At 50.3% G+C, this 24126-nt stretch overlaps 1 protein-coding gene across 1 annotated transcript; it reads right to left on the minus strand.

The window, feature by feature from the left end:
• Positions 1–178: 178 nt before the first annotated feature.
• Positions 179–23508, minus strand: LOC125955578 (forkhead box protein biniou). The gene is made up of 5 exons (XM_049686715.1): positions 23261–23508; positions 21923–23032; positions 20966–21726; positions 19653–19930; positions 179–241 (listed from the first exon to the last, which is right to left on the minus strand). The coding sequence occupies exons 1-5, from the start codon at positions 23506–23508 to the stop codon at positions 179–181; spliced, it is 2460 nt and encodes an 819-aa protein (XP_049542672.1).
• Between the last annotated feature and the right edge of the window lie 618 nt (positions 23509–24126).

The following is a 24126-nucleotide window of genomic DNA, read 5'->3' on the forward strand; positions in this document are numbered from 1 at the left end:
GCGTTCGTCTGGGAAAATGAGGGAAAACCGCACCGTGACCAGGGCGCACCGTGGCCGCCTTTTGTTTACGTTGCTAAAGACGCATCTTAATAACTGCGTCGCTACGCGCCATCGTCGTCGTCGTCGTCGTCGTCGTTGCGGTTATGAGAGGGGTGAGAGCGATTTTGTTATAATTTATTCAATTGATAAATCCTACAACAACATGCCGCTGCTGCTGCTGCTGCTGCTGCTTCTGCTCGTGCTAAGGGTTGTGATCATGAGTGGAAGAATAGGGAAAAAACGAAAGCAACGGCGTATCCACCTAAGAGGTGATCCTCTAGATGGCGATCGTAGCGACGTACACATTGTAACATGTTTAATATTTTCTAATTTTTCAAATTAATTGCAACAACCTTCAGCAACATGCGCTGTTAATTTGCTGTAGTGTCTAAAAAACATATTTGTGATTCGATGTATTGTTGGTTTGAGACAAGAATATTGATATCATACTGAGTTATCCAACATTGTAATGTTTCGCTTACTACCATCTTTCCCAACACTCCTTTCGCTTGTTATCTCAAGCGGTGACTCTCCGTGTCTCCGTGCCGTCGTGGTCTAGAGAAGGGGCGAACAGAAACATAATCAGACACATACGTTATCCCGAGCATTAAAACCCCGAGCTGATGACGATCAGATGGTTTCCACGTCGCGGCCGCGGTCGCCGACTGTGAGGCCCTCGTTTTCCCCTTGCTACTGGCGTCAATGTCCCCCGCCAAGTCAGCAGTCCGCCGACTCGACTCGACTCTCGATCCTCGACCCAATACACCACCACTGTGTGCAAGCAAGCACAAACAAGTCGTTACTAAATTAAATATTCATAATTCACACCACCGCCCGACTAAGGGCGGTTGGGTGTAAGACCCTTAGCTGAAGCAGCTGCCTGAAGCGGTCTTATCGTGCTCCACATGCCCAGCTGCAGCTGGCGGCTAGAGTGGCCACCGCGGGAATCCGATGCAATATCGATTCCATCTCGCGTTGCATCGAGAATCAAACCTTCTCGAAGGAGGAGGTTAAGATCAGGGAGGGGACGTGGGCATTGTTTGCATGCTGGCTCGTCCCTTTCATTGGACTGCAACTGGCCAGCCATTCAGTTTCTCTTTTCATTCCCTCGGTTGCGATCGATTTTCCTTCCGTGAAAAGTGTATCCATCTGAAGGAAGCAGCATCTCCACCGATTGAAGCAGATATCAAAGCAGCGGCACATCAAGTATGGCTCATCAGACTCATCACCCCGTCCCTCGCTTTCGTGGCGGGCGTAATGAGGTGGAAAATCCTCTTGGAAACAGTTTTCCACACGCGAAACAACATCAAACACTCGTCCTGCCCGCGCGTGGAATCGCTAATGTAACACATCATCAACATCATCATCGCGATCATTGATCGCGTGCTGATGAGGCCCTCTGGCCCTGCCGCTGGCCCTGCCGCTGGCCCTGCCGCTGGCCCGCTGCAGCCAGCCTATTAACGATCCGAAGCAAACGATGCAACGAAGACGCGGATGTGGTCTGCTGCCGATCAAAAACATCACTTCTCAATGATCGAGTCGCCTCAACGCGCCTCGACTCGACTCCGCCCGGGACTTTTCCGGGCAATTATGAGCGCTTTGGCCTTTCTATTTGCTCTCCAAACACTCTCATCCCCGTCCCGTTCCACTGAAAAACGATACATTTTTGCAGCGAGCTCCGCCTGGCCTCACGCCATTTTGAAGGAAAACCCCGGGGTCGGTCACCGCGATCACCGGGACCGTGCTCGAACAACAACAGTGCTTGCTTGTTTGCAAATACCGCGCGCATTCCCGGAGCGCAGCTTCTCTCGGGCCCGGGGACCACACTCGGCGCTGGAGCAGAACGCGTTGTTGTTGTGGTTGCTCACTTACAATGTCAACAGTAAATATTTGAAGTGAAAATATAAAATAATGAGCATCAATATTTATCGCCACCACCACCACCAGCCGGCCATTGATGCCCCAAAAGTGGCGTTCGCGCTCGCACACACTAGCGATCATCTCGCGATCGCGTCTGTTTCTCGACCGGCGCCACCACCACAACCAGATCGGATCGGATGTTACCGGCTGACCGAAAATTCAATATTTCCCTTCTTCTTCTTCTTCTTCTTCTTCTTCTTCTTCCCCGGGTGTCCAGTCCACGGGGACAAGGAGTGCATGTGTAGACATAGCGCAACCTCCTCGGCGACGACCGACGACCGGTAACTGTCGCCATAGTGAGGCACCACTAATCGAACAACCGCCCCGAGCGTCGACTGTCGGCAGCGGCATCTCTGCGGCCATTGCAAAACGAGATCGGGAAGAAAAATGACTTTTTAACAAGCGCCATCCCGAGGGTGGGGGGTTTCATGTTTCTCACCTCACATCGACAGATAGAGAAACAATAACAGCGGCCGGTGGCCGTATAGTGGTCGAGTAATGGCTACTTCTTTCCTTTCCTTTCGTCGTGGGGCCCCAAAAACACCGAAAAACCACGCAACGCAACGGTTCGTTGTTGTGATAAAAAACAACGGCGGCGAATGGTGTGAGAAGGGGGAGAAAAAAGGGGTAAATAGACAAACACAATAGTTGTTGCCTCGGTGTTGTGTTTGAAAACAGTTTAACCAGGCGGCCGCTGCTGGCGCTGTTTTGTTGAGGCCGCAACGTGGAGAAGGACATTCCGCCCGTTATATGGCCCCGCGAAAGACTCGGAGTCTTGGCCGCGTGGATTTTTGGGGCCACGGAAAGTAATTACCCGCCTTGGAAGGAGCCGCGGTTCCTATTCGATCGATGATCGGGCCATATTTTGCGCAGAGAAAACACACCTCATTCACATTGCCTTAAGGGGAATCCCGCACCGATTAGCACCTTTGTTTGGGAAAGCGGCGAACGAAAAACAATGCACAACACCTGCACCTGTGAGCGGTGAAAGCGGCGGAAAAGAAAGCGTTTACATTAGCAACGGGGCGAGTGTTGTTGATAAGGTAATGAATCCATAGTCACTCCACCGTGAGTTATTCCCCATTAAAACCCTTCAGCAGAACCATCTGTTTGATCGCAGACTCCGTGCTCCGCAAACTGCAACCACACTGCAGACCGTTTGATTGACTCAGAAGCACAGACAGAAGGGGTGCAGGAATGGAGGGAGCGGGGGCTATTAGCATTAATCCACACCCACACAACACACCGTTAAGCGGCGGGGTCTTAAGCGGTGTGACAACTTCAAGAAGAATTATTTGTCTCCGGGACACGGTCCGGAACACGACGACCAAAACGACCGCCAGAAGAAGACAAAGAGTACAAGACTACCTTCCAGGCCAGGCCAAGCCTTGCCTGCCAGCCTGCCTGCCTGCCTACGTCACTCGAGCTCAAGAGTCTCACCGATCATCGCGATCGGAATGTGTGTTCTCCCTAACCGAGCGCAAAACCGTTCCATTCCCATTCCAACAAACCGTTTGTCAACCCAAGGGTTGACAAATGAGCTGTCCTGCACCACTTCCCCCTCCACCCCTTTACAGAAGCCTCTCCTGTCAACAGCACAAGCGTGCCCCCAACTGGGATGCACTCATCAGGACAATCCATAATACGCAGCGCTGGTGGCGCTGGAATGGAATGGAAAAAGGGGAAGGGAGAGGGTGTGCGCGAGGCGGATTTAATGAGCTGTCAGAGAACGTGAACCTCGACACACCCGCTGCAGCAGTAGCAGCAGCAACACCAGAGCGAAACGACGATCATCTCGTGACCGCTTTACAGCAATTGACACACCACGGAAGAAGCGCCGCCAGGCGGTTGACCAAGCAGAGCGCGAGGAATGCGCTACTGGAGCTGATGATGATGCTGCTACTGCTGCTGCTGCTGGATAAAAGATGTTCCCGGGGGGGCGGCGCGCAGTAGACGCGGCAGAGGAATGTTCCGGTTCGTCGCGTCGCCACGGAATCAAAGGTGTTTCAGCAGCTCGTTCATCTCGATACTCGTTCCGCAACGGTATTAAGACACAACGGAGGATTCAACATCAAACGCGACACCAGCAGGGCAGCGTCACTTCACGCGGATGTCCCTTTTAATCCTTTCCCGACACCCGGCGGCTCGGCTCGGCTTCTACGCGCGTCCTGACACATCGCAGGTGGCTGGGCGCGCGTCCGGCCAAAGAATGACAAAGTGGCAGCTCCCGGTCCCTATAGTAGGCACCGTGGTGACGGGGTGACGTTTAATGCGTTCAATCCCGGGCCTTTGGCTCCTCCTCCGGGGTCTTTTATTCCATTTGCCGTTGATTATGCAGCATATAAATAGCTAATTTCTCGCTTGCCTTAACGGCCCCCGGGAAGGAGGAGGAGGAGCGGGTGGGGGCCCGGCCCGAGGGCATTCGTCGTCATTCGTACACCGTGGCACCGTGGCACAGTGTGGCCTCTCTCCCCACCGATCTACCCAGCGATGGAGAGATGAACGATGTGCCATTTCGATTGCAACCGCAACAACACTTGGCGCAGTGCCGCGGGCGTTAATCTATCAATAATCCATCCGAACCGGAGCAGGAACCAGGGCTTCCTCGGAGGGCTCGCAGTGTGACCGTCTCCACCTCGGCCTGTTGATGGACGGTACGACACTGTCGTCGTCGTCGTCGTCGTCGTCGACGTCGCCGGTGAGTTGGGAAATTTATTCCTAAACTCACGTCGCCCCAGGGGAAGAAGACCAACATGTGTGTGCGCGCGCGCTAGCGCGGTGTGTGAGGTGTGAAAAGTGTGGCCCCGGTTCATCGCTCCCAACCGGAATCGGGAATCGTGTCGGTTCCGCCCGGTCCGGTGATGCACGGCCGGAAGTGAGGGAAAACAATCCAGCATCCAGCAGTGCATCGTGAGGTTATGCCGCAATGGAAGCGTCTTGCATCGTGCCGCTGCGTCTGTTATCGGTAAAAACCGCTGTTCGCTGTTGGTCTAGCCATGGTCTACTTGCAGACAACAGACAACATCCCTTCGTCGTCGTCGTCGTAGTCGCCGTCACCTTTACCGTCTCGACATCTGGCTACTACGACGAAGCTAAACGGCGACGATAATGTGAGGTCTCGACGGTCGTGCAAAACGTGACGGAGCGAGGTGCGGGCATCTGTTTGCAAGATGCACAGACGCAGCGGCGAAAAGGTGTTCCATCGGCGGTCCATCGGAAAAAAAGGGTTAACGCTGCAACTCCGGCAGACGCGGCAACACGTGCGGTGCTCGTGTGCGACCAAATACCGGCAGCTCCAGACAACCTGTTCCACGCTTCAACGCGAACGCACCGACCATCATCTTCGACAACTCCATCACATCACAACATCAACTCGTTCGGTCGCTCGCTCGCTCCGTCTGGTTCCGGCGTGCGAGTTGATGAATGAAACATTCAAAGCATTTTAAATATAGCCCAGACTTCTTCATACAGCCGTCCCGGAACGGCCCGAAACAGACCAGCGCAGCGTCGGACGGATAGTTCTCCTGCCTCTCTCGGGGGTATTGGTTCGCCGTGCGATTCGTGGAAGTTTTGCCCTTTGAAGTGGGACCCCACGTCCGTCGGCTACCGAGTGGGGGGAGGGGGTGGGGGGGCTGGGTGGCCATAAACATGACGGATGAAAATGTAACAAAAATGTTAAAAGCGATGAGAAGAGAACTGGACGACGTAGTACGGCTCCACGCGGATTGCTAAACACACGCGGAACACCATACGATGGCGACCATGTGCCCGGAAGAGTCCCGTCCTGGAGTCGTCTGGAGTAGCGTGAGGAGCGTTAAGGAGGAGCGGTGAGTAATGAACAGAACTACACTACACCCTTCTGGGGGAAAAGAGTCACCTAGCAAGAATAACAATAATTGCCCCTCGGCGGTATCGCCCTACCCGCGGGTCCAAACATCGCCTTGGACCAGAAACACTCATCAGTTGACCGAAGACCGTGCGATATGATAAACATGCTTTCCGCGAACGGCCAGGAAGTCGATTCATTTGATGAATGGGGAACGGGAACAGCACGAACAGGAGCTACTTCAAACACTGATGCGCCACCAGCTATAGGTGCTAGCTGCGTTTCCATCCAGTTTTTATGGAAGCTTGAGTAGCCTATCCGGTACCATCAGATAATGAGGAGGGGATGGAAGCGGCCAGAAAGAAAGTCTAAATTGTAAACCAAGACACCCCCGGACCCGCACTTGACAGAAATTCCAAGGAAGCAAACAAACCCCCTCGGAGAATATTTGAGACAGTATCCATTCATTGAAGAAATTCGGGGATGTTCCATGGTGTTCGGTGAATGAATCACCTGAATCACGCTTAGGGCAGGAATGCATCGTAAACAATGGCCCGAAGGCCAGAAGGGTTTTTCCGGCAAGGGAACACACACCCCGTCTTCACAAATGATGCCTTGATCGCTACGCCACGGATACAAGCTGCATCCAAGTATCCGTACCGGCACTTGATCGGCGTGAGTTGCCTGACAGACGGTAACCTAGCGACCAACTAGGGGCCAACTATAGACGCAGCGTGATGTGGACCGCACACTTGAAGTACTTCTGAAGTCCTTCTGACCCGAACGCGATCATGCCCTCTCCCGTAGCTCGGTTATCGCTTGAAGAAAGATTTGATTTGATTTGAAAGACGTCCCTAACCCATCAGAAGGGAATCTGGGTTCGAAATACTCGAACGCAAATTGAAGCAAATTGAATCGGTTACCAGGGGCAGCAACCAGCAGTAGGCACAGACAGCACAGACACCAGACCCCAGGAGTCTCTCTCAATTGCACCGGCACAATCGATCAAATCATCGCTCCTCAACTTCACGCGGCTGTCTTCTCCTAATGACTGCGCGAGCTGACGAATGTCACGGATGTGACGACGACGATGACGACGACGAAGACTCGCATCCAGCACATCATCATGATCGCCGGGTGATGATGATGATGAAGGCGATGATCGCTTCACTCGAATCACCCTGACAGACGGATTGCCCTCTTCAGCGCACGGCTCCTTCAACCCCGAGGCACCGAGCGTACCCGGGGTGTTAGAAATGAGATACCCACTTGAGCGAGGGTAGCGTTGGCCACAGTTGGTCGCAGGTTAAAAGGTGATCGCGTTCGCAAAGTGACACGCATCATCACTACCACCACCACCACCACCACCACCCATCATCATCGTCGTCGTCGTTGGTGCCGCGCAAGAACGCAAACATAACCGGCACACACACACACACACACACACACGCACACACGGACCTCTACCTTCGAGACAGTGAATCGACAGTATTTTCAACGAGTTTTTATCCCATTTCCAATCCAGTTGTGAACTCACGGGAATGGCGCGGAAGAGCCGTCGTTGCACTGACAACAAGTGGCCTCGGAGGGAAGTGAAATTCTTCTCCCCACCCCTTTCGATCCGAAGGAGGACCCCAAGCAGGGCCCCAGGAATAAATTAACAATAAATATCAAATTTAAGAGCACTTCAGAAGCCCGCTTGGTGACCATAAGGTGCCCCCCCCCCCCCCCCCCCCCCCCCCCCCCCCCCAAAGGAAGTGTTGCGAGGTCGTTGAAGGAGCAGGAGATGGTCGATTCCGTTCTCGAACCGTCATCGAGGATCGAGGTCGAGATTACGCAAAACCCTTTTCGTAAAAGGGAGCCTTCTCGTGCGGTTCGAGAGGATCAACGCCCAGAGGATGCACGGCGGATGCACCTTCGGATGCAACTCATCCTTTACAGGCCGGCGACCGCCGGAGATGGTGGTCGGGACTGGATCGATGAGTGGATTTTTTGGGGTTCGCTAGAAAGACAAACACGGACTGCCTCGTGAAACTGGTGATGATGCTGCGCAACGTGAAATGGTCAGCGCGGAATGAAACTGCCCGGACCTAAATCTGGACCAGGCTCAACGACTTTACCACCACGACAGAGTATTGATGGGAATCCGAAAACAGTGTACACTGATCGGTGAAATCTTTTTATTGGCACTATCGAGAGGTCTGACAGGATGAGGGTATTGAGTGTGGCTATCGGTCAGGAACACCAACGACGTTTTTGGTGCTGCTGCTACCGCTCCTGGCAGCCAGACAGTGTTGATAGGTTGGAACAGGATCGCTCCTAGAGTGTCTGATGGTACTTGAGCATGGTAGACCAAGCACTACGAGTGTCTTGGTGGTGGTCTCGAGATCGAAATGGTATAAGGATGCATACAAACAGAACGATCGATCTTTTTTCGATCGACTCAAATCCATAGTACAAAATACTTGCAAATACTAGAGGTTGGTTAAGAAAATGGTGTTTCCGTGTTTTAGAGAAGTTTAAACAAAATTTAATGATTGTTTTGTTGAATTTAACGATCATTAATGGCCTGCTGAGTATCATTAATTTTTACGATTTACTTAAATTAAATGTGTCAATTGCCTTTTTTCATTTTGTCAATAACGTTCGGATTGAAATCATTAGATTTGGAAGAAATTGGATATTAATATGGAGAAACATAGTCAGGGATATAAGAAAGTACTGTAGTGCAGAACAGCAAAATACAAAATATGGCCACCCGACTGAATCAATGGTGCATTGCAGTTTACTGTTTACTATATTGTTTGCATAGACATTTGACAACGATGTTCTAGGATAAAGGTGTTTTGCTTGATATTATCTTTTCGTATTTTTGGCAGCAAAATCAAAACAACTCCTCAGTTTTTATTATTGAGGAGTCGTTTTTATTTTGCTGCCAAAAAGTTTGAAAATACGAGCATACTCCCTCCATAACATGCTTCCATTTTAAAGAATTCACTTTACTCCACTCAATAAAGAAAATCTTAATATCAGACCTAGAAGTCACATTCCATTGTATGCGCACCAATAACATAACAAAGATGCCTGCAACTACTAACGAAACTACTCCATTGAATCATTTGTGTTCTTAATCTCATTACTCAGTAACAAAGATCATTCTCGGTAATGATTACCAACCTAACACACCTGTAACCGACCCTTAACCAGACTCTATCCAATTAATGCCCACGACAACCGTATCGAAAGAGTTACTCGGCTCGAATCGACATTATGCTTCCGTAAGGTGCCACAACACGCCACACTTCTCCAAACTCCCTCCCCCTTACTGGCCAATCCGATTCCAATCAATCAACCTGTCAACCGACGACGACGACGATTATCCACAAAACGGCCTGCTTAGCACTCTCCCCTTAACCCCGGCCACAACAACCCAAAAAAAACGAGACGCTCGAAAAGCGTCCCGAAAATGAATTCCCAGATGACAAACAGAATTTGCGCTTTTTACGTTCTGTGGCCCGGAGGAAGGTAAACTCCCGCCGGTATTGAAACCCATCTTTTCTTGCGGTAACCTGTTAGCACCACGTTGGCCGATGATGGCCGATGGGTTCAATTGTTGAACCGCTGAGCTGGATAAATCCGTTCTTTCTCACGTTTCACTCGGGCGAGTTTTTTTGGGTGGGGCAATGTGTTTAATCCTTGAAGCACCAAGTGTCTGCGTCTGCATATTGCATCAAAACATTAAAATACGTGATCTTGCACTCGTATGCTGCATGAATCGGCAGAAGACATCGTCCGGCGACACAGTGTGCATGTTGGAGGGATTTATGAAATGAATGCTTATGTTTGGTTTCATTCTCTGAACGCCCAAACACACCTTCCGATGCATTGGAGGAGTATTCGTGTGCCTCAACTTGACTTTACGTAACTCCACGCGAGTCAACAGACTCCCGTAAAGTCTCACTTCAAATCCGTTCAAAAGTTTTTCCATTAATTGAATTAGAATTAAACATTCAAATTGTTTTGCTTCCCAAGCGAGGAAGCGATAAGCCGCGGGCCGAAGGGCAACGGGCGCACTAATCCTTCGCCGCATGCCGGCACCCACTTCAGCATCCAGCATTCAGCGTCCATCAACACCTCGTTGCGGCTCAACAAACGGCCAACTAATTATCCGCTAACGGGGCGGTTACACGCGTTATCGATTATCGCCCTCCGTTCCGCACCGAGAGCGACCATCAGTCGATCGGAACGGACCGAAACCGGAAGGAACGGTAAGCGCTAACTGACACCTCGCTTCCGGAAGCTTCTCGTTCGCTGGTCGGCTTTGCCAGTTGACCGCTGGAAGACCGTTTGGTTCCGCAAACTGTTCCGCATCGGTTGCGCGCTTCCTAATCCGGAACACGTGTTTCGGCGGCCGTTCCGTTGCTCCGGTCCGGATCCATTTTCCTCGGGTGCCTCGGGCCCAAACCCAGGGAGGAACGCAGGGAACGGTCGCTTGTTTGCATACAAATGCGCTGCGATCCCCGGCTACAAGTGAACCTCAATTGCCATGTGCTGTTAGTGGTGGTGAAGGCCAGCAAAGGATCTCTCGCTCGCAGCCAACTCGAGCATATAAGAGCTCCTTTGAGACAAGGGGACGGTTGTCTGTTTGTCTTTCTGGTTGCCTCCTACAGCGCGCCGAAATAGGACACTTTGGTTTCGGGCTCCCTCAGTGGACGGATGGCTGTGTGTTAATGTGTTATGACCCAACATGCGAAGGATCGCGTTCGAGGATGCATAAATCAGGCGCGCGATAATGTAGAGGAATGTTCGGTTCGGGGCTCTTACTCTTCGATTGCCAAAACAGTTCAAGCATGCTGCCCGTTGCCATTTGAATAACGACACATAAATTCTAATTTGATGACCACCGAATCCCTTGATGTTAGTACTGTCTGCGTGTATGTCAACATTTGTACTCGTACTTTCGAAACGTAATGCGTAATGTGCAAATGCATTTGACAAATGAGATATTTTTTTCAAATTTTCATCAAAGACTAGGGAAATCAAATGGAAAACTGAATGAACAGTTGATAGAATAGCTGGATAATCTGTAAGTGACTGTGCACGAAACGGAGTAAAAAGTATGCTAATTGAATTTCCCATATCGATGACTGACGATGACCTCAACGCTGCACATAAGTTGAAAAAAAGTTCTTTCAAAGTATGAATACACCGTTCATATTCACATTTCTACTTTAATTGCATTAGCATATGAACATATTGATAATTCCTTCCCGCTCTAAAACTTCCCGCTCTAAAAACAATTGCATTTTATAAGCACACGTCGATGGTCTGCTGTTTAAAACACAATCACCAATGTCTCGATTAATGCATTAATGCATAATTTTCAGCAGATATGATTTAAAAACTATGCAGGCTATTTAAAAATTCCAAAAAAGTTCATGAAGATAAAACATAGAACATTCTCCAAGAGATTTGAACTAAAGAGCGCTCGCACAGATATGATATTTGGCTCATAAACATCATTTAATGAGATATTTTTTTTTAATGTAGTATGAAAATGTTGAGAATTGAATTTGAATTGAGATAAGTTGGAGGCACAGCATCAACAAATATGCTCAGTAAAAGTTCCTAAAGATCCAGACTCATTAGGACGATCACATTGTTGACTGATTATGTTCGCTTCTGACTTGTGCATCGTGCAACCGATGACACAGCACCATCAGTGACGCATCTGTAGTTGATCTAGGTTAAGGTTATCGTGCCCGTGTCCAGTCCATCTTCTAACATGATCATGCAGCATCAAGAAGATCCAGAAGAAGCTGCATTCAATTGCATCTGCATTTAAAAAAATCCCACATCACAGCCCGTCGCAGCTATCCCATCGTGGGGCCATTCCCCTATTAGCGGCACTTTCATCAACCGCGCCATAAACCGTACACCGTACACCACGCCCCAAGCCTTTGCCATCGCCATTGAGACATCAAACGGATTGAGAGACTGCGGCCGAAGCGTCGCTAGTGGCGCCTTTGACCTCCAACCTCTCAAGCCCCGAAAACTCCAAAAAGCCCCCCCCCCCCCCTGGGGGGGTGCAATCCATGGCATGAAAGCCCTTCCTACGATCGCACGCACGTGCAGCAGTCGGTGGCGCGAAACACTCCCCGCAACGTCATCGTCATCCAGTCCGGGGCCCTTCACGCGGCCACCCTTTGCGCGAACTAGGACACTGTTTACGTATTCCGACACAGTCCCTGGGCTAGTGTTTACAGAATGATTATACAATGCGCTCGCCGGGTAAACAGAATCTTCTCATCCAAACCCCCAGATTCTCACCGATGCATCGATCCAAGAAGCATCATCATTGAGAGCCGATTTCTTGTGCATAGGCGAGGGAAGGGGGACTTTGCACAAAAACGGCACTTGCTTAGAATAACTATAAGCCGCGGGTCCGCCTCGGGGCGGCTCCAGTGGGCCACAGTATAGCCAGTGCAAATTGCACTGCAATCCGACTGCAGCGGTTCAGCTGCATTTTGGCGCATTTTTCATCACCTCACTACTACATACACCACGTCACGTCACCGCCTCGGATGCAGTTCACGGATCATTTAGTGCATTTTGTGTGCCTTCTGGGCGAGTGCGCCATCAAACGGGGTGCGCCTCGCGTACGGAAACATCAAAGGACTGCTCGGCTCCATTGCGCGCCGGATGCGCTTAGGACGGGAACCGGAGTCGAGAGGAGGCGATCGCGAGTTCGCTCGCTCGCTGCTGCTGCTGCTGCTGCTGCTGTGTGATGTGATCGGTCAGGGATCCGTTTGAAGCCAGCTTTGATGAAGTTGGCCTCCATGCGCCGGTCGGTGGACTCCACCAGATGACTCACCTGGTCACACGGTGTCTACGTAGAACTCGAAGCAGCTCTCATCATCGGCTCAAATGGGGCTCGTCTTTGGAGAGGGGCTCGCTGTGCTGCTTCTATTCAGCGATCGCTCGAAGCCGCTCGAATGAAATCATGGAATCTCATCTCTTCGCTCATTTACTCACTCGACGCAGCTACGATGAGACGGATGATCACGACGACGACGACGACGACGATCATCGCAAAGCCAGATCGAGGTACTTGAAGGAACGAACGCCGGAACGAACGAACCGAAAGTAGCCCTCGCCGTGTGGCGGCCACGACCGTTGTGTGAACAATCAAAAATCAACGTCTCGATGGGCGCGAGGTTCCTCATTCTTGGGCACACGCTATTGGGGAAATAGTTTCCCACACTTCTTAGCGCGCGAGTGCCGATGCGTCGTTTGGAGGCTCGCTTTTGATCGCAAGCAATTCCCACAGACACTTTGCATACCAATCGGCAGAGCCACTGGTGGGCCAGGCAAGGCCGCGGATCGGAATGGATCCCAACGCGGTAAGCAGTCAAAATATTTTGCTTCATTTTCCCATTTGTGCAGCGACTGTGCTACTCCCGGTTTACTCCCCGGGAATCCAAATGGGGGGTTTGTTGTGCTTCGTAAGTTGGTTAACAATGGCCACAAGCGGGTGTACCGTTGGCTGCCTTCGATTGCACCAAGGATTGCGGGGAAATCGGGTTAGGAGGTCCTTCTATAGTGCAAGCGGTTGTGGTAGATTGAGATTTGATGTCGAATTTACTAGAAAACAATGTTGGAGCACGAAGTGGACTTACTGATACCCTGACTGACCAGAACTTCTCGAACTCGATGACAGAAGGATACAAACTGGACATGCCTTCGCGGGAGAGTAGCGCTTTCTTGGTTCTTATTGGTTCTTATTTGTTTTAATTGTTCTCTTATTTGTTTTAATTGTTCTAATAGCACCAATGCTGGGCATGAAGAAGTGAAGTTATGATTATCAAAGTTTGAATTAATAATCAAAAATAGAAATTCTGTCAATATAAATTCGAAGTTTCCCGATTTTGAATCCTGAAAACCGACCAAACGTTTAAATAGCAAACTTTGCCACTTTACTTTGCTTTCTTCCTTCCATTCAGTCAATGATACATCAAGATAATTGAAGAGCTAGATGCGTGATACATGCTCACATAAATACATTAAGGCTCACACTCGCTCGACAATCATTAGGAATTTATTGACCATACTGCTCTATAACATTACAAACAAGCTGTTTCCATGCACAATTTAAAAATTGTTAAAATAAAATAAAATAAACTTAAGTACAAAAGTATGTGAAATAAATCGTACTAGTTCACATATCTAACGATCTTTTTCATACAAACGTAAACAATTAATGAGGGGCGACGTCCTAAAGGGTAAGAATGTTTCGACTTAAAATTATTATCTACCGTATAAAAATTAAAGTAATTTAACTTAAGTTAAATGTAATCATATTTATTCAATACAATCAATTTAGCTTTCAGTTTGTGATCCTTACAAACACCAATGTACACATCGAATTTATTGATTGATTTTTCACTCGCAGGATAAACACAACAGATTCAATATCGTTTCATAATTAAAGATGGTTCTAATACAACAAGCTTTAATTTAATTTAAGATAGAATCTTCTTTCCAAAATCCACCATTAACGATATCGCTACAGCTACCAACGATGGCGTACAAAGTCAAAACAAGGACACAACGATCCGGCCCCCGCGAAGGAAAATACGGGAACGGAAGTCATCGGCAATCGCCGACTTGCGCGGAACCACGCTGCCGTCACGCAGTCTGGCCGACAGGGCAGGATCCTTAACGATCGATCGGATGAGCACGAACCCGGAAAATGACTCTCTAATTTATGTTACCGATCGTCGTCGATTCGTTGGTTCGTCCTGCCGCCGTGTTAGGAAACCTAACACGCCCCGGAACGATCGGGACGCATCGCTAGACGGTCTGTCGCCATTATTACGTCGTCGATCCCATGGCCAGTCCCTGTCATCATCATCATCATCGTCACCAGCGACGAACAAGCTGTTGTTGTTCAATATTTGCGTTTACCGCCCCGACCCGATTGGGTCCGTCTCGGGACGGAAATGTGATCCTCGCCAGTCAGACAGTGAGCGCAACAGCTTCAGCAGCACTCGTGCATATCCCAGCTGCCCGCTTTGCTTCGCCGGCCAGGATCACTCACTAGGAATGCCGGGAGTGGATTCCTGGCCGCTTTTTTTCGTTCTTCAACTTCGAAGGCAGAGAGAGAGCGAGAGAGAGAGAGAGAGAGAGAGAGAGAGAGTGGTTCGTTTGCTTAGGATGAGGAGGGTGTCGTGATCGTGCTTGGGGTGCTCCCACGGCGATCGACAATCGTAAAAAGTCAATATTGTGCCGGTGTGGGATCGCTCCTTGGATGCTCTCTATCTCTCTCTTGGAGGACTCGAGGACACTTCAAAAAAGGTTCTTCCACCTTCCGGGGGTCGACGGTAAAGTGACGGCACCCAAATGTTTCTCGGTGTTTAGGGGAGACATTCCTTGAGGGAGAACGTTTTATTGACATTCTCCGAGAGAGCTGCTGATGATTCTGATGATCCGTGCGAGCGATTCGTTTGGAATGTGTTCAGTTTAACGCATTTTATGCTGCTGGTCCCCTCGCTTCTGTTCTGTTTCGATCTACGATATGTTGACACACATCCTGACATACAAACCTGCGCGTACAAATTACTGTTTTCACTTTAAATAATATTTGGTAGGGATGCTTCCCGTAGCTGATAGTCAAACACAAATATGTGCTCGGGATGTGTTGGCAGGAGAAGTAAAAGAAATTCTTGCCCAATTTAATCCAACAAGGATCCGCCCTCTTTGTCTCAATCAGGATCATACTGAATGAGTAGTTTCTAATACTCACACGCTACAACACAGATGGACCTCTCTTCACATTAACAAGCAACGCACAACGGCCAATGTTTCAAACACGAAACGGTTTGTTTTGTTTTCCTTTCACTTCTTAATGATTATCGCGTTTTATCATCACGGACCAACGAAACCAACACACATCACACCGATGAACCGATGTATCGATCGCCTGCACCGCCTGCAATTCGATAAGGTTCGGGTTTTCCTGGGGAGAAAAAACGATTAAATGGAAAATCATGCACCTGTTGTCGTTGCTGGGTTGGTAGGTGAAAGGGCGGGGACGTGGTAAGCGGTTGGCATCCCTGGTGGAGTAACGGTGGATAAATATTTGGATTAAAAACTCGATACTCGATGAGGGAACAATAATTACATTTTACTCACCGCGATCGTTATGTGGTGGTATGTGGTGTTGGGGTTGGCTCTGAGGGGTTGAGGGGCGCTGATTGAACGACGGTGGCTGGTGACAGCTCCTTCCAGGGAATGTCCAGAAGAAAAACAGCAAGACAATGACAGACCATCGGAGCGCCATTTTCCCGAGCTAAGCTCATGATTCGAGGACTTTCAGCTCATCGCTTTCTAGCAGGGAGAGAGAGAGAGGTTCTCCAGAGGCACCCCACTGCCAGCAGCCCTGTTTGCACCTGTTTTTCATGTAAATAAAGTGTAATTAATTGCTTCCTCACCACCAACACCACCCGCTACCTCCGTACCGGCTGTGAGTTGAGCAGCGATGCTGGAGAAATGGGGCCTTGGGATATTTATTGCTCCACCAGGCAATGGGCCACAACCGGTGGCCACAAATCACAAACTCGATTTCCCTTTCCCCTCCCCCCTTCCCTTAGCTCGATCGATCATGCGCGTGATCATCGGTGCAAGACTCATTAGGTGACCTCGCTTAATACTCCTGGGAAAGTCCAGTGCAAGGAACGGGACCAGATGGGTTGTTGCGAATGGACAGCAACCACCGGAAAGTCAATCCGTTAATCCATTGCCTGCCTTCTTTGTAGGCTCTCTCTCTCTCTGCCTCCCTTTCTCTTTCTTTCTCTATCTACCTCTCTCGCTGACTTCTTGGCAGGATCATCATCAGCATAAGCCTCTCATTGTTTTTACCTACCTACCGCCCGGTTACGACCGTAGGCACGTTCGGTATTGATTTTCGAATGACGGATTACATACAGCGCTGGAATGGGAATACTGGGAAAGGCCCACCCATTCCTCCTGGGTCTGATCGGGCTGGGCGACCTGGATCGTCTTGGGACCAATCAGGAACTCCCTGATCGGGTTTTAACTACTCGGTCGGGCACCGAGCCTGGCCCCTGGCCTAATCCTCGTGTTTCGCCAACAACGATGAGTCGACGGCCCCCTCGATTAGTGGTCATCGGTTCGTTCCGGACCAACCCTTTTGAAGGTCGCACGTCCGTGCGAAGATAACGTTCCCCTAATTATCCCTGTACGACCGGAGTCACGAACGAGCGTTTGAGCGATGATCTGGAATGTGAATTTTCTTATCAATTCGTCGCTTGGAATCGCTTTATCTGTTTTAATAAAGCAGTTATTGTAAAACACAATAAGACTACACTGAATTTCTGGAAACATGATATAGAGAAAGGAAAAGAAAATAATGTTTCTTGATTCTATTTAAAACTGGGCCAATTCGTAACAAATTAGATTGCTTCTTCTTTTTATCAATTAGTAAAATTAATTAATAGCATAAACCCCGTTTAATGGTAAAACCCCCGAAAACCTACCTTACGCGCTGCTTCTAAATAAGAGAGTAAAAATCATTATTTTCATCTATTGCTAGGCTTGGAATCGAAATGATTACTGTCTCTATGATGGCGAACCAGGGCTGCCAGGATCTGCAGTTATGCTATAAGATGGTTACAAGGAATTTCTACGACCTGGTTCTACTCAGTTTATCCAGAGATATCGAGTCTTTGTCGAGATTGTTTTAGTAAAAAAGATTCGTTGCTAGTTTATATAGTTGGGTGTAGAAAATTGTGGCTGGCACACATATTAGCTTTTCTATCCAAGATCTTCTCAAAAAATTTAACATATCGTGCGGTTATTGGCACCACAAAGTTTGAAAAAAATTCCTGCGAAATCCTGCGTTTACAGAAACGGCCATTTTAAATATGAACCCAAGCTTCTCGTATTCGCCGCAGTGGCGCGCGTTAAATTTACATAACTTCAGGGGAAAACGGGAGCTGCTCGACTTGTGAACAATTCGAGCACTTTGCCGTGGAAAACGGTGTGGTCAAAAATAATATTCAGGGGCCTATTCCAATCAGGCGTTACTTGACGCCTCAGTCCTACGATTTTTTTAAAAAGTCGAGTTAAGGGCCAAAACGGTCGAGTTAAGGGCCAAAAAGTCGAGTGAGGTACCAAAAAAGTCGAGTTAAGGGGCAAAAAAGTCGAGTTAAAGGGGCTGTGAGTCGAGCCCAAAACTCCCACACCTCGCTGCGGCAGCTTCCTTACCGCTACACTTCTTAGCCCCTAGAAGCTTTAAAAAAAGCCGGTGCGTGTGCTCAAACCAGAGGGCTGATGTGAAGACCCGGAGCACCGTTCGGGCGGAAGCAGAAAACGACTTCACGACTGAAACGACTGAAACTTGGAACTTCTTCGCCGTTACGACGGCACTAGACGAGTTTATTGGGTGTTTCCACAAAGAAGAACAACTTACAGACGCAACCTACGAACTATCACGGACGCCGCCTAGCTTAAGAAACTAGTACTCGTCTTAGTCGTGTTACTTAACACGTGTTAATTTGCGTTGCGTTCTCTTACCTACTACCTTTCAGCTGAACCTTTCAGCCAAAACCTCAACACTTCGAACAGAACAGAGGCTTTCCAACTAACTAACTAACCTACTAACCGCTCTCACAAGTCACCACCAACACCTTTGCAGGAAAATCCAAAGTAGGCGCCTGCCAGTGGATTTTGATAACGTTCAGCCTTCCGCAGGTCATTTGGCAGGAGGTAGCGAGGCGCGAATTTTGGTCACTCTGGTTCCTCTAGCAAAGTTGTGGCGGCTCAATGCAATGCGGTCAATAGCCTAGCTGTTCATTTTCCTAACTTCGTCCTTGCTTTTAGGCAGTTTTCGTAAACCTTACGTTACGATAGTTTCCTTTAAACTACCTCACTAACTAACTACCTAGCTACCTCACTAGAAACTAACTACACTACACTACTAACTACTTAAACGTCGATAACTCGGCCGATTTTCTTCGTCACCTAGTACGCCGTTCCTCCCTATCTACACCCACTCGAATAGCGCCGGCCGCTCTTGCTGTTAATTGCTTACTGCCGTTCCCAGACGAAAGGAACTCAACCAGCTCTGGTAGTTTCGGTGGTACGCCCGGTGAGGCTTGTGCCGGCGGCTGACTTTGAGAAAACGTCCCAGTACTGAAGGTGAAGGCGCCCAGCTGAAGGTATTTCGGTGAACAGCAAGGCCACACGGGCAAGAAAACCAGCTCTTGTTCGAAAAAGTTCCGTATATTGGTCTCATGAAGATAATAAACCACCAATGTTGTATCTATAAAAGGCACCGCGATTGAACAAGTACCATTTTTTATTTATCTCGATCTATCCAAAAGTTCACAAATAAAAAGTTAAAACACGTCTCTCAACAAAGGACTACGATTGCGCCTTACTCTAACCACATTTCCCAGTTCAGTGCAAACCCCTGCGTCGACGGCCAGCCGCCATTCAATCCGCATGCCAGAGACGAAATGGCAGCCATTAATGTCTTCCATGCTGCTGCTCTCCCACCTGACCCAGCGGCAACCGAACCGGCCCCTTAATTGCCGCCCCTGCTATATGTTTCACCTTCGCAAGATGGCCGCCCATTCGAACGCACCACGCATCAGTACGGTGCCGCCAGGTTCAGGTGATTGCCGCCGTACAGGTGATGATGGTGTGCATGCGTGTGAGGATGAGCATGATGATGATGCTGTTGCTGCTGCGACTGTTGTTGTTGTTGCTGCTGTTGCTGCTGGAGGTGTGGATGGTGATGATGGTGTTGGTGCAATTGGCCTATCACCGGCGCAGCACTAACAGAGTGCCCCACAAGTCCATAGCTGCTACCCGTCGTTTTACACTCCATCGTGGAGCCGCCGTCGGTGGAACTGTTGTCCGTGGCAACCAGTACGCTACCCGCCGGTGTCGGTGTACCGGATCCATCACCGGAGGAGCCTGCGTGCGAGATGACGAGCGTTGCGAGGGAAGGAGATCCAACCGGCGGAACGACGGCGCTGGAAGACGGTGTGCTCGCACCGGTCGATGAGCTCGCAACGGATGGTACCATTTGTCCGAGTGAGGAGACCATCTTCAGTCCTGCAGAAGAATCATTAAACCAGCGATTACTATCGAGTTACACGCGCTCGGATCCTCGCCTCGGAACCACAAAATGCCACAATCTGAGCTGCCACAAACAGCGCAACAGCAACAAGTTGCAAACGTTTCGTTTCCGTTCTTCGATAAAAATCCCTTCCCGTACATCTCTCTCTCTCTCTCTTAACAATGTGGGGCGAGTCGATCGTCAACGACACCCGCGGGACTGTCTCGCACACACAGACACACACAGACACACACGCTTCACACATCACCACATCATTCACCATGCTTTATGAGGTTTTACGCTCTCCTAAACCCCAAATCCTCCATGCTTTTTCAACTCTTCGAGGGCGAAGCAAGTGTCAATTACCACGGAGGCCCGTTTTTTTTTGGGGAGGGGAGTGCTACAAGTATGTCGACAAACGCGCTAATGGTCTCGTGCTCTCGTACGATCAGTGTTTTCCCCCCACGACCGACCGAAAACTCCGAGCAATCATAATCGCCGCTTAAAACCGACACTTTCAACAGTCCAACGGGCGACCCCCTCTCGCTTCACCTCGTGGCCCTTTTCGAATCATCGAAAGGCGATCCCCACACGTGACACGATCGCGTTCCTCTTTTGCTCCAGCAGCTTCGTGCTCAGTGGCTCAAGTGGTTTGTCTTAGACGACGACAGCGACGACGACGACGACAACGACAAGCAGTCTTTCTGCTTTCTGCACAGAAATGGTTTAGTGTCCCCTGTCGTCGTTGTCGTTGTCGTCGTCATCATCATCGAGTGGTTTTTTTGGCGTCGTCAGAAGATTGACACAAGCCTGAGCGAGAGAATATCGAGATTTGTCCACCACACCACGAAGCGACCTTGGACCGAAACGCAACCAATCACTCTCGAAACATTTAGTTTTTAGGTTTTTGTCGTTTTTCTTCTTTTAAGAACGTTTTTTATTAGACTTATTTCTCTCTCTCTCTCTCTCTTGTGATTCTCGATCGATCGATCAAAGATATCCGTAAAACATTAAACTCCCCGAACACTCACCAGTATCGAGACCGTAATGTGGCGATGAGCCCGTACTGGCGAACGTGTATCCCCCGTAGTCCAGCGTAGTACCGGCCCCGCTACCTGTCACTGATGCTGGTTGATGATTGCCGCCTGCGCCTGGTGAACCGACCGGTGTAACACCGCCGCCGCCGGTGACGAGTGACGATGAGGACGAGGACGAAGGTGGTGTTTCGTGAAGGGACGTGTGTGTGATCTTCGAGTAGTGCCCCAAACCGGACGGATCACCGACGGGATAATGCCAGGAAGAACCGACGGCGGCCGGTGCACTTTGTTCGCCGTACAACGCGGATCCAAGATTGCCGCCGGCACCGCCGGCAACAGCAGCACCGGAAGCTGTAGTACCGGCCCCGCCACCAGCTCCACCACTTCCCGCTGCCATAATGGCAGCCGCTGGCGGAATGTTACCGTACTCGGTGGCGTAACCGGCGGCGTACGGCTGCGTGAGATAGCTCCCGGGAAGCTCGGTCAGCTCGTAACCGGCGTTCCCGGTCGGATAGAACGCGCTACCGGGCGGTCCGTAACCCTTGAGCTGCTGCTTACGGCGGAAACCGCGGGGGCGCCGCCTCAGGCTGCCCTCGTCCTCGAACATGTACTCGGCCGACGCATCGATCGTCCAGTAGTGGCCCTTGCCCGGTTTGCCGCACTCCTTCGGCAGCTTCTTGAAACACTCGTTCAGGCTCAGATTGTGGCGGACCGAGTTCTTCCATCCGTTGTACTCGCCATTAAAAAACTCGTATCTGTGTGTGTGTGTGCGAGAACGAGAACAAAGAACAGACAAAGAAAAGGCATTTAGACGAGACGATCCGGTGTCCGGTGACAGATGATGAAGCATCCATTTCGGAATGTCATTCAAAAGAAGGGTTTTGCGGAGATGCTCCGATCGGACCTCCAGACACTCCAGACATTTCGCTCGATGAACACTCGAACACTTACTTCGACTGGAGATACTTGTAGATTTCGCTGAGTGTGCGGCGCCGGTGCGGTGAATCCTTGATCGCCATCACGATCATGTTGATGTAGCTGAGCTGCGGTTTCTCCTGCCGGCGGCCACCGTGCGCTTTCTTCTGCCCCTCCGGTGTCGTACTGCTGAGCTGCTGTTCACCACCACCACCACCCCCTCCGCTGCCACTAGAGCTTACCGTCTTTCTTGCGGAACCACCACCGGAAGAGGAAGACGATGTAGCGGTGACGGTACCGGCGCCACTCACTGGCGGGGTCGTGCTCGAACCAGGCGATCCCAGCGGACTGCCCGGTGACATTGAGGACGATTTGGGCAGTGCCGAGTGCCCCCCGGTGCCACCGGAACTACCGACACTCGGTTCACAGTGCAACACAGTTGTCTCACCGTTGTCCAACGATCCCGTGCTGTCATGCGGTTCCACCTGCAGCTGATGATGATGCTGCATCGCATGATGCTGCTGCTGCTGCTGCTGCTGCTGCTGCTGTGGCTGCACCAGATGCGAATGGTGATTTGGGAGTGCAGTCGTCCCCGCTACGAACGGATTCGTGACGATCGATGTCGTGGAGGACGAGATTGGTGAAACGGTTCCGGCGCTGCTCCCGTTGCTACGGCTGCGTTGCTGCAGCAGGGAAGCACCAAGATCCGGGCACGATACCGCCACACCGTAACCCATCATTGAATCGCTGCTCGAGAGCTTCAACCCGTTGATGGTACTCTCGAGCAGATAGGTGCCGGTGGCCGATGGTGGCAGCCGCGGGTTGGTCGTTCCACCGTGGTCGGCCAACACTCCGCCATCACTCAACGGATCATCGTTTACCGGGGCGATGAGGTGGTAGGACGAACGGTGATTGATGTAGTACGAGGAGATCTTCTCAAACTGATGGTGATGCGGATGGTGGTGGTGGGGGTGGTGGGGGTGGTGGTGATGGGGGTGGTGGTGGTGGTGGTGGTGGTGGTACATCGACGGTATCTTACCACCCTCCGAGTCCGATTTCAACTCCACCGGCCCTCCACCGGTGGTCTGGTATTGCGCGATCGACGGTGAATGACGTCCGTCGTCCATCTCGTCCTTGACGTCCAGCCCGTGCTGGCCGGCTGGATGGTGATGAAGCTGCTGCTGCTGATGATGATGCTCCTGCTGATGAATGTGATGATGATGCTGAATGTGCTGCTGCTGTTGCTGCTGATGGTGCTGCTGGAGGTGATGGTTCTGTTGTTGTTGCTGCTGCTGCTGCTGCTGCTGATGTTGTTGTTGCTGTTGCTGCTGCTGCTGATGATGATGTCCGTGCTGCGATGGATGTCCGATTGCGTGCGATCCGTGGTGAGGATGATAATGATGATAGTGATGATTCATCATCGATCGATCATCCTGCAGGCCTTGGAGGGCCGGATTCTCGATAATGTGCGGAGTGGCCATCACTATGTTGGACGATAGCGTACGGTAATGGTATCCAGGACTGCCGTTAGCAGCAGTAGCAGCACTTCCCATTAACCCTTGCTCCTCTTGCACATCCACGATCGAACTCGCGGTATCCATGTGCTCTTCCGTTTTAATCATTGTTATACACAGCACACACACACGCGCACACGGATCGACTCAGTAAACTCACTCACTTCTGCTTTCACAAAGACCGTGACGGTTGATCACTCTATTTCGCGCACAAAATGAAGATCACTTTCGCGATCCTCGACGCTGATATAAATATTTATCATAAACTCTGCTTCGATCGGCTTATTTGCACTCTCCTCACACTCGATGCGCCCGGTTCACGAGCGACTGCAAAACTGCACACGCATTCACTAGAACCGTGATCCTGCACTGAGGATCCTGCACATCACCCACCATCAAGTACACCGAAACTTGGCTTCTGTTCCTACTGCTGCTGCTGCTGCTGCTGACGATGACGATGACGATGGAACGACGACTTCAGCGCCCGGAAAGCGTGTCTCGCGTGTCTGCACTTGACGAAGCGTAATGATCGACTAATTTGAGAAATCCTTTTCCTAAAAAACAAAATACCTCCCGAAATGTAAACAACGGCCGACGGTCGGTCGATCTTTCGGTCCGGACCGGGACCGGGCCCGGGCCCGGACCCCGTTGGATAGACGGCCGTGGTTTTTCCCTTTCTTTCCATTTCCCCGTCCCTCCCCGTTCTGGGTTTGCCGAACGCACAAG

Source organism: Anopheles darlingi, chromosome 3, assembly GCF_943734745.1.
Source record: "Anopheles darlingi chromosome 3, idAnoDarlMG_H_01, whole genome shotgun sequence".
NCBI classification, from domain to species: Eukaryota; Metazoa; Arthropoda; class Insecta; order Diptera; family Culicidae; genus Anopheles; species Anopheles darlingi.

What these genes read in the sequence shown, in the direction of transcription:
- LOC125955578 (XM_049686715.1), bottom strand. Translation starts at nt 23,508, where the DNA reads ATGATTAAAACGGAAGAGCACATGGATACCGCGAGTTCGATCGTGGAT. An exon ending in CATCCTCACCACGGATCGCA is followed by an intron (nt 23,033 to 23,260) that starts CGCAATCGGACA and finishes CGGCCAGCACGG; the next exon opens with GCTGGACGTCAAGGACGAGA. An exon ending in ATGGACTTGTGGGGCACTCT is followed by an intron (nt 242 to 19,652) that starts GTTAGTGCTGCG and finishes CACAACCCTTAG; the next exon opens with CACGAGCAGAAGCAGCAGCA.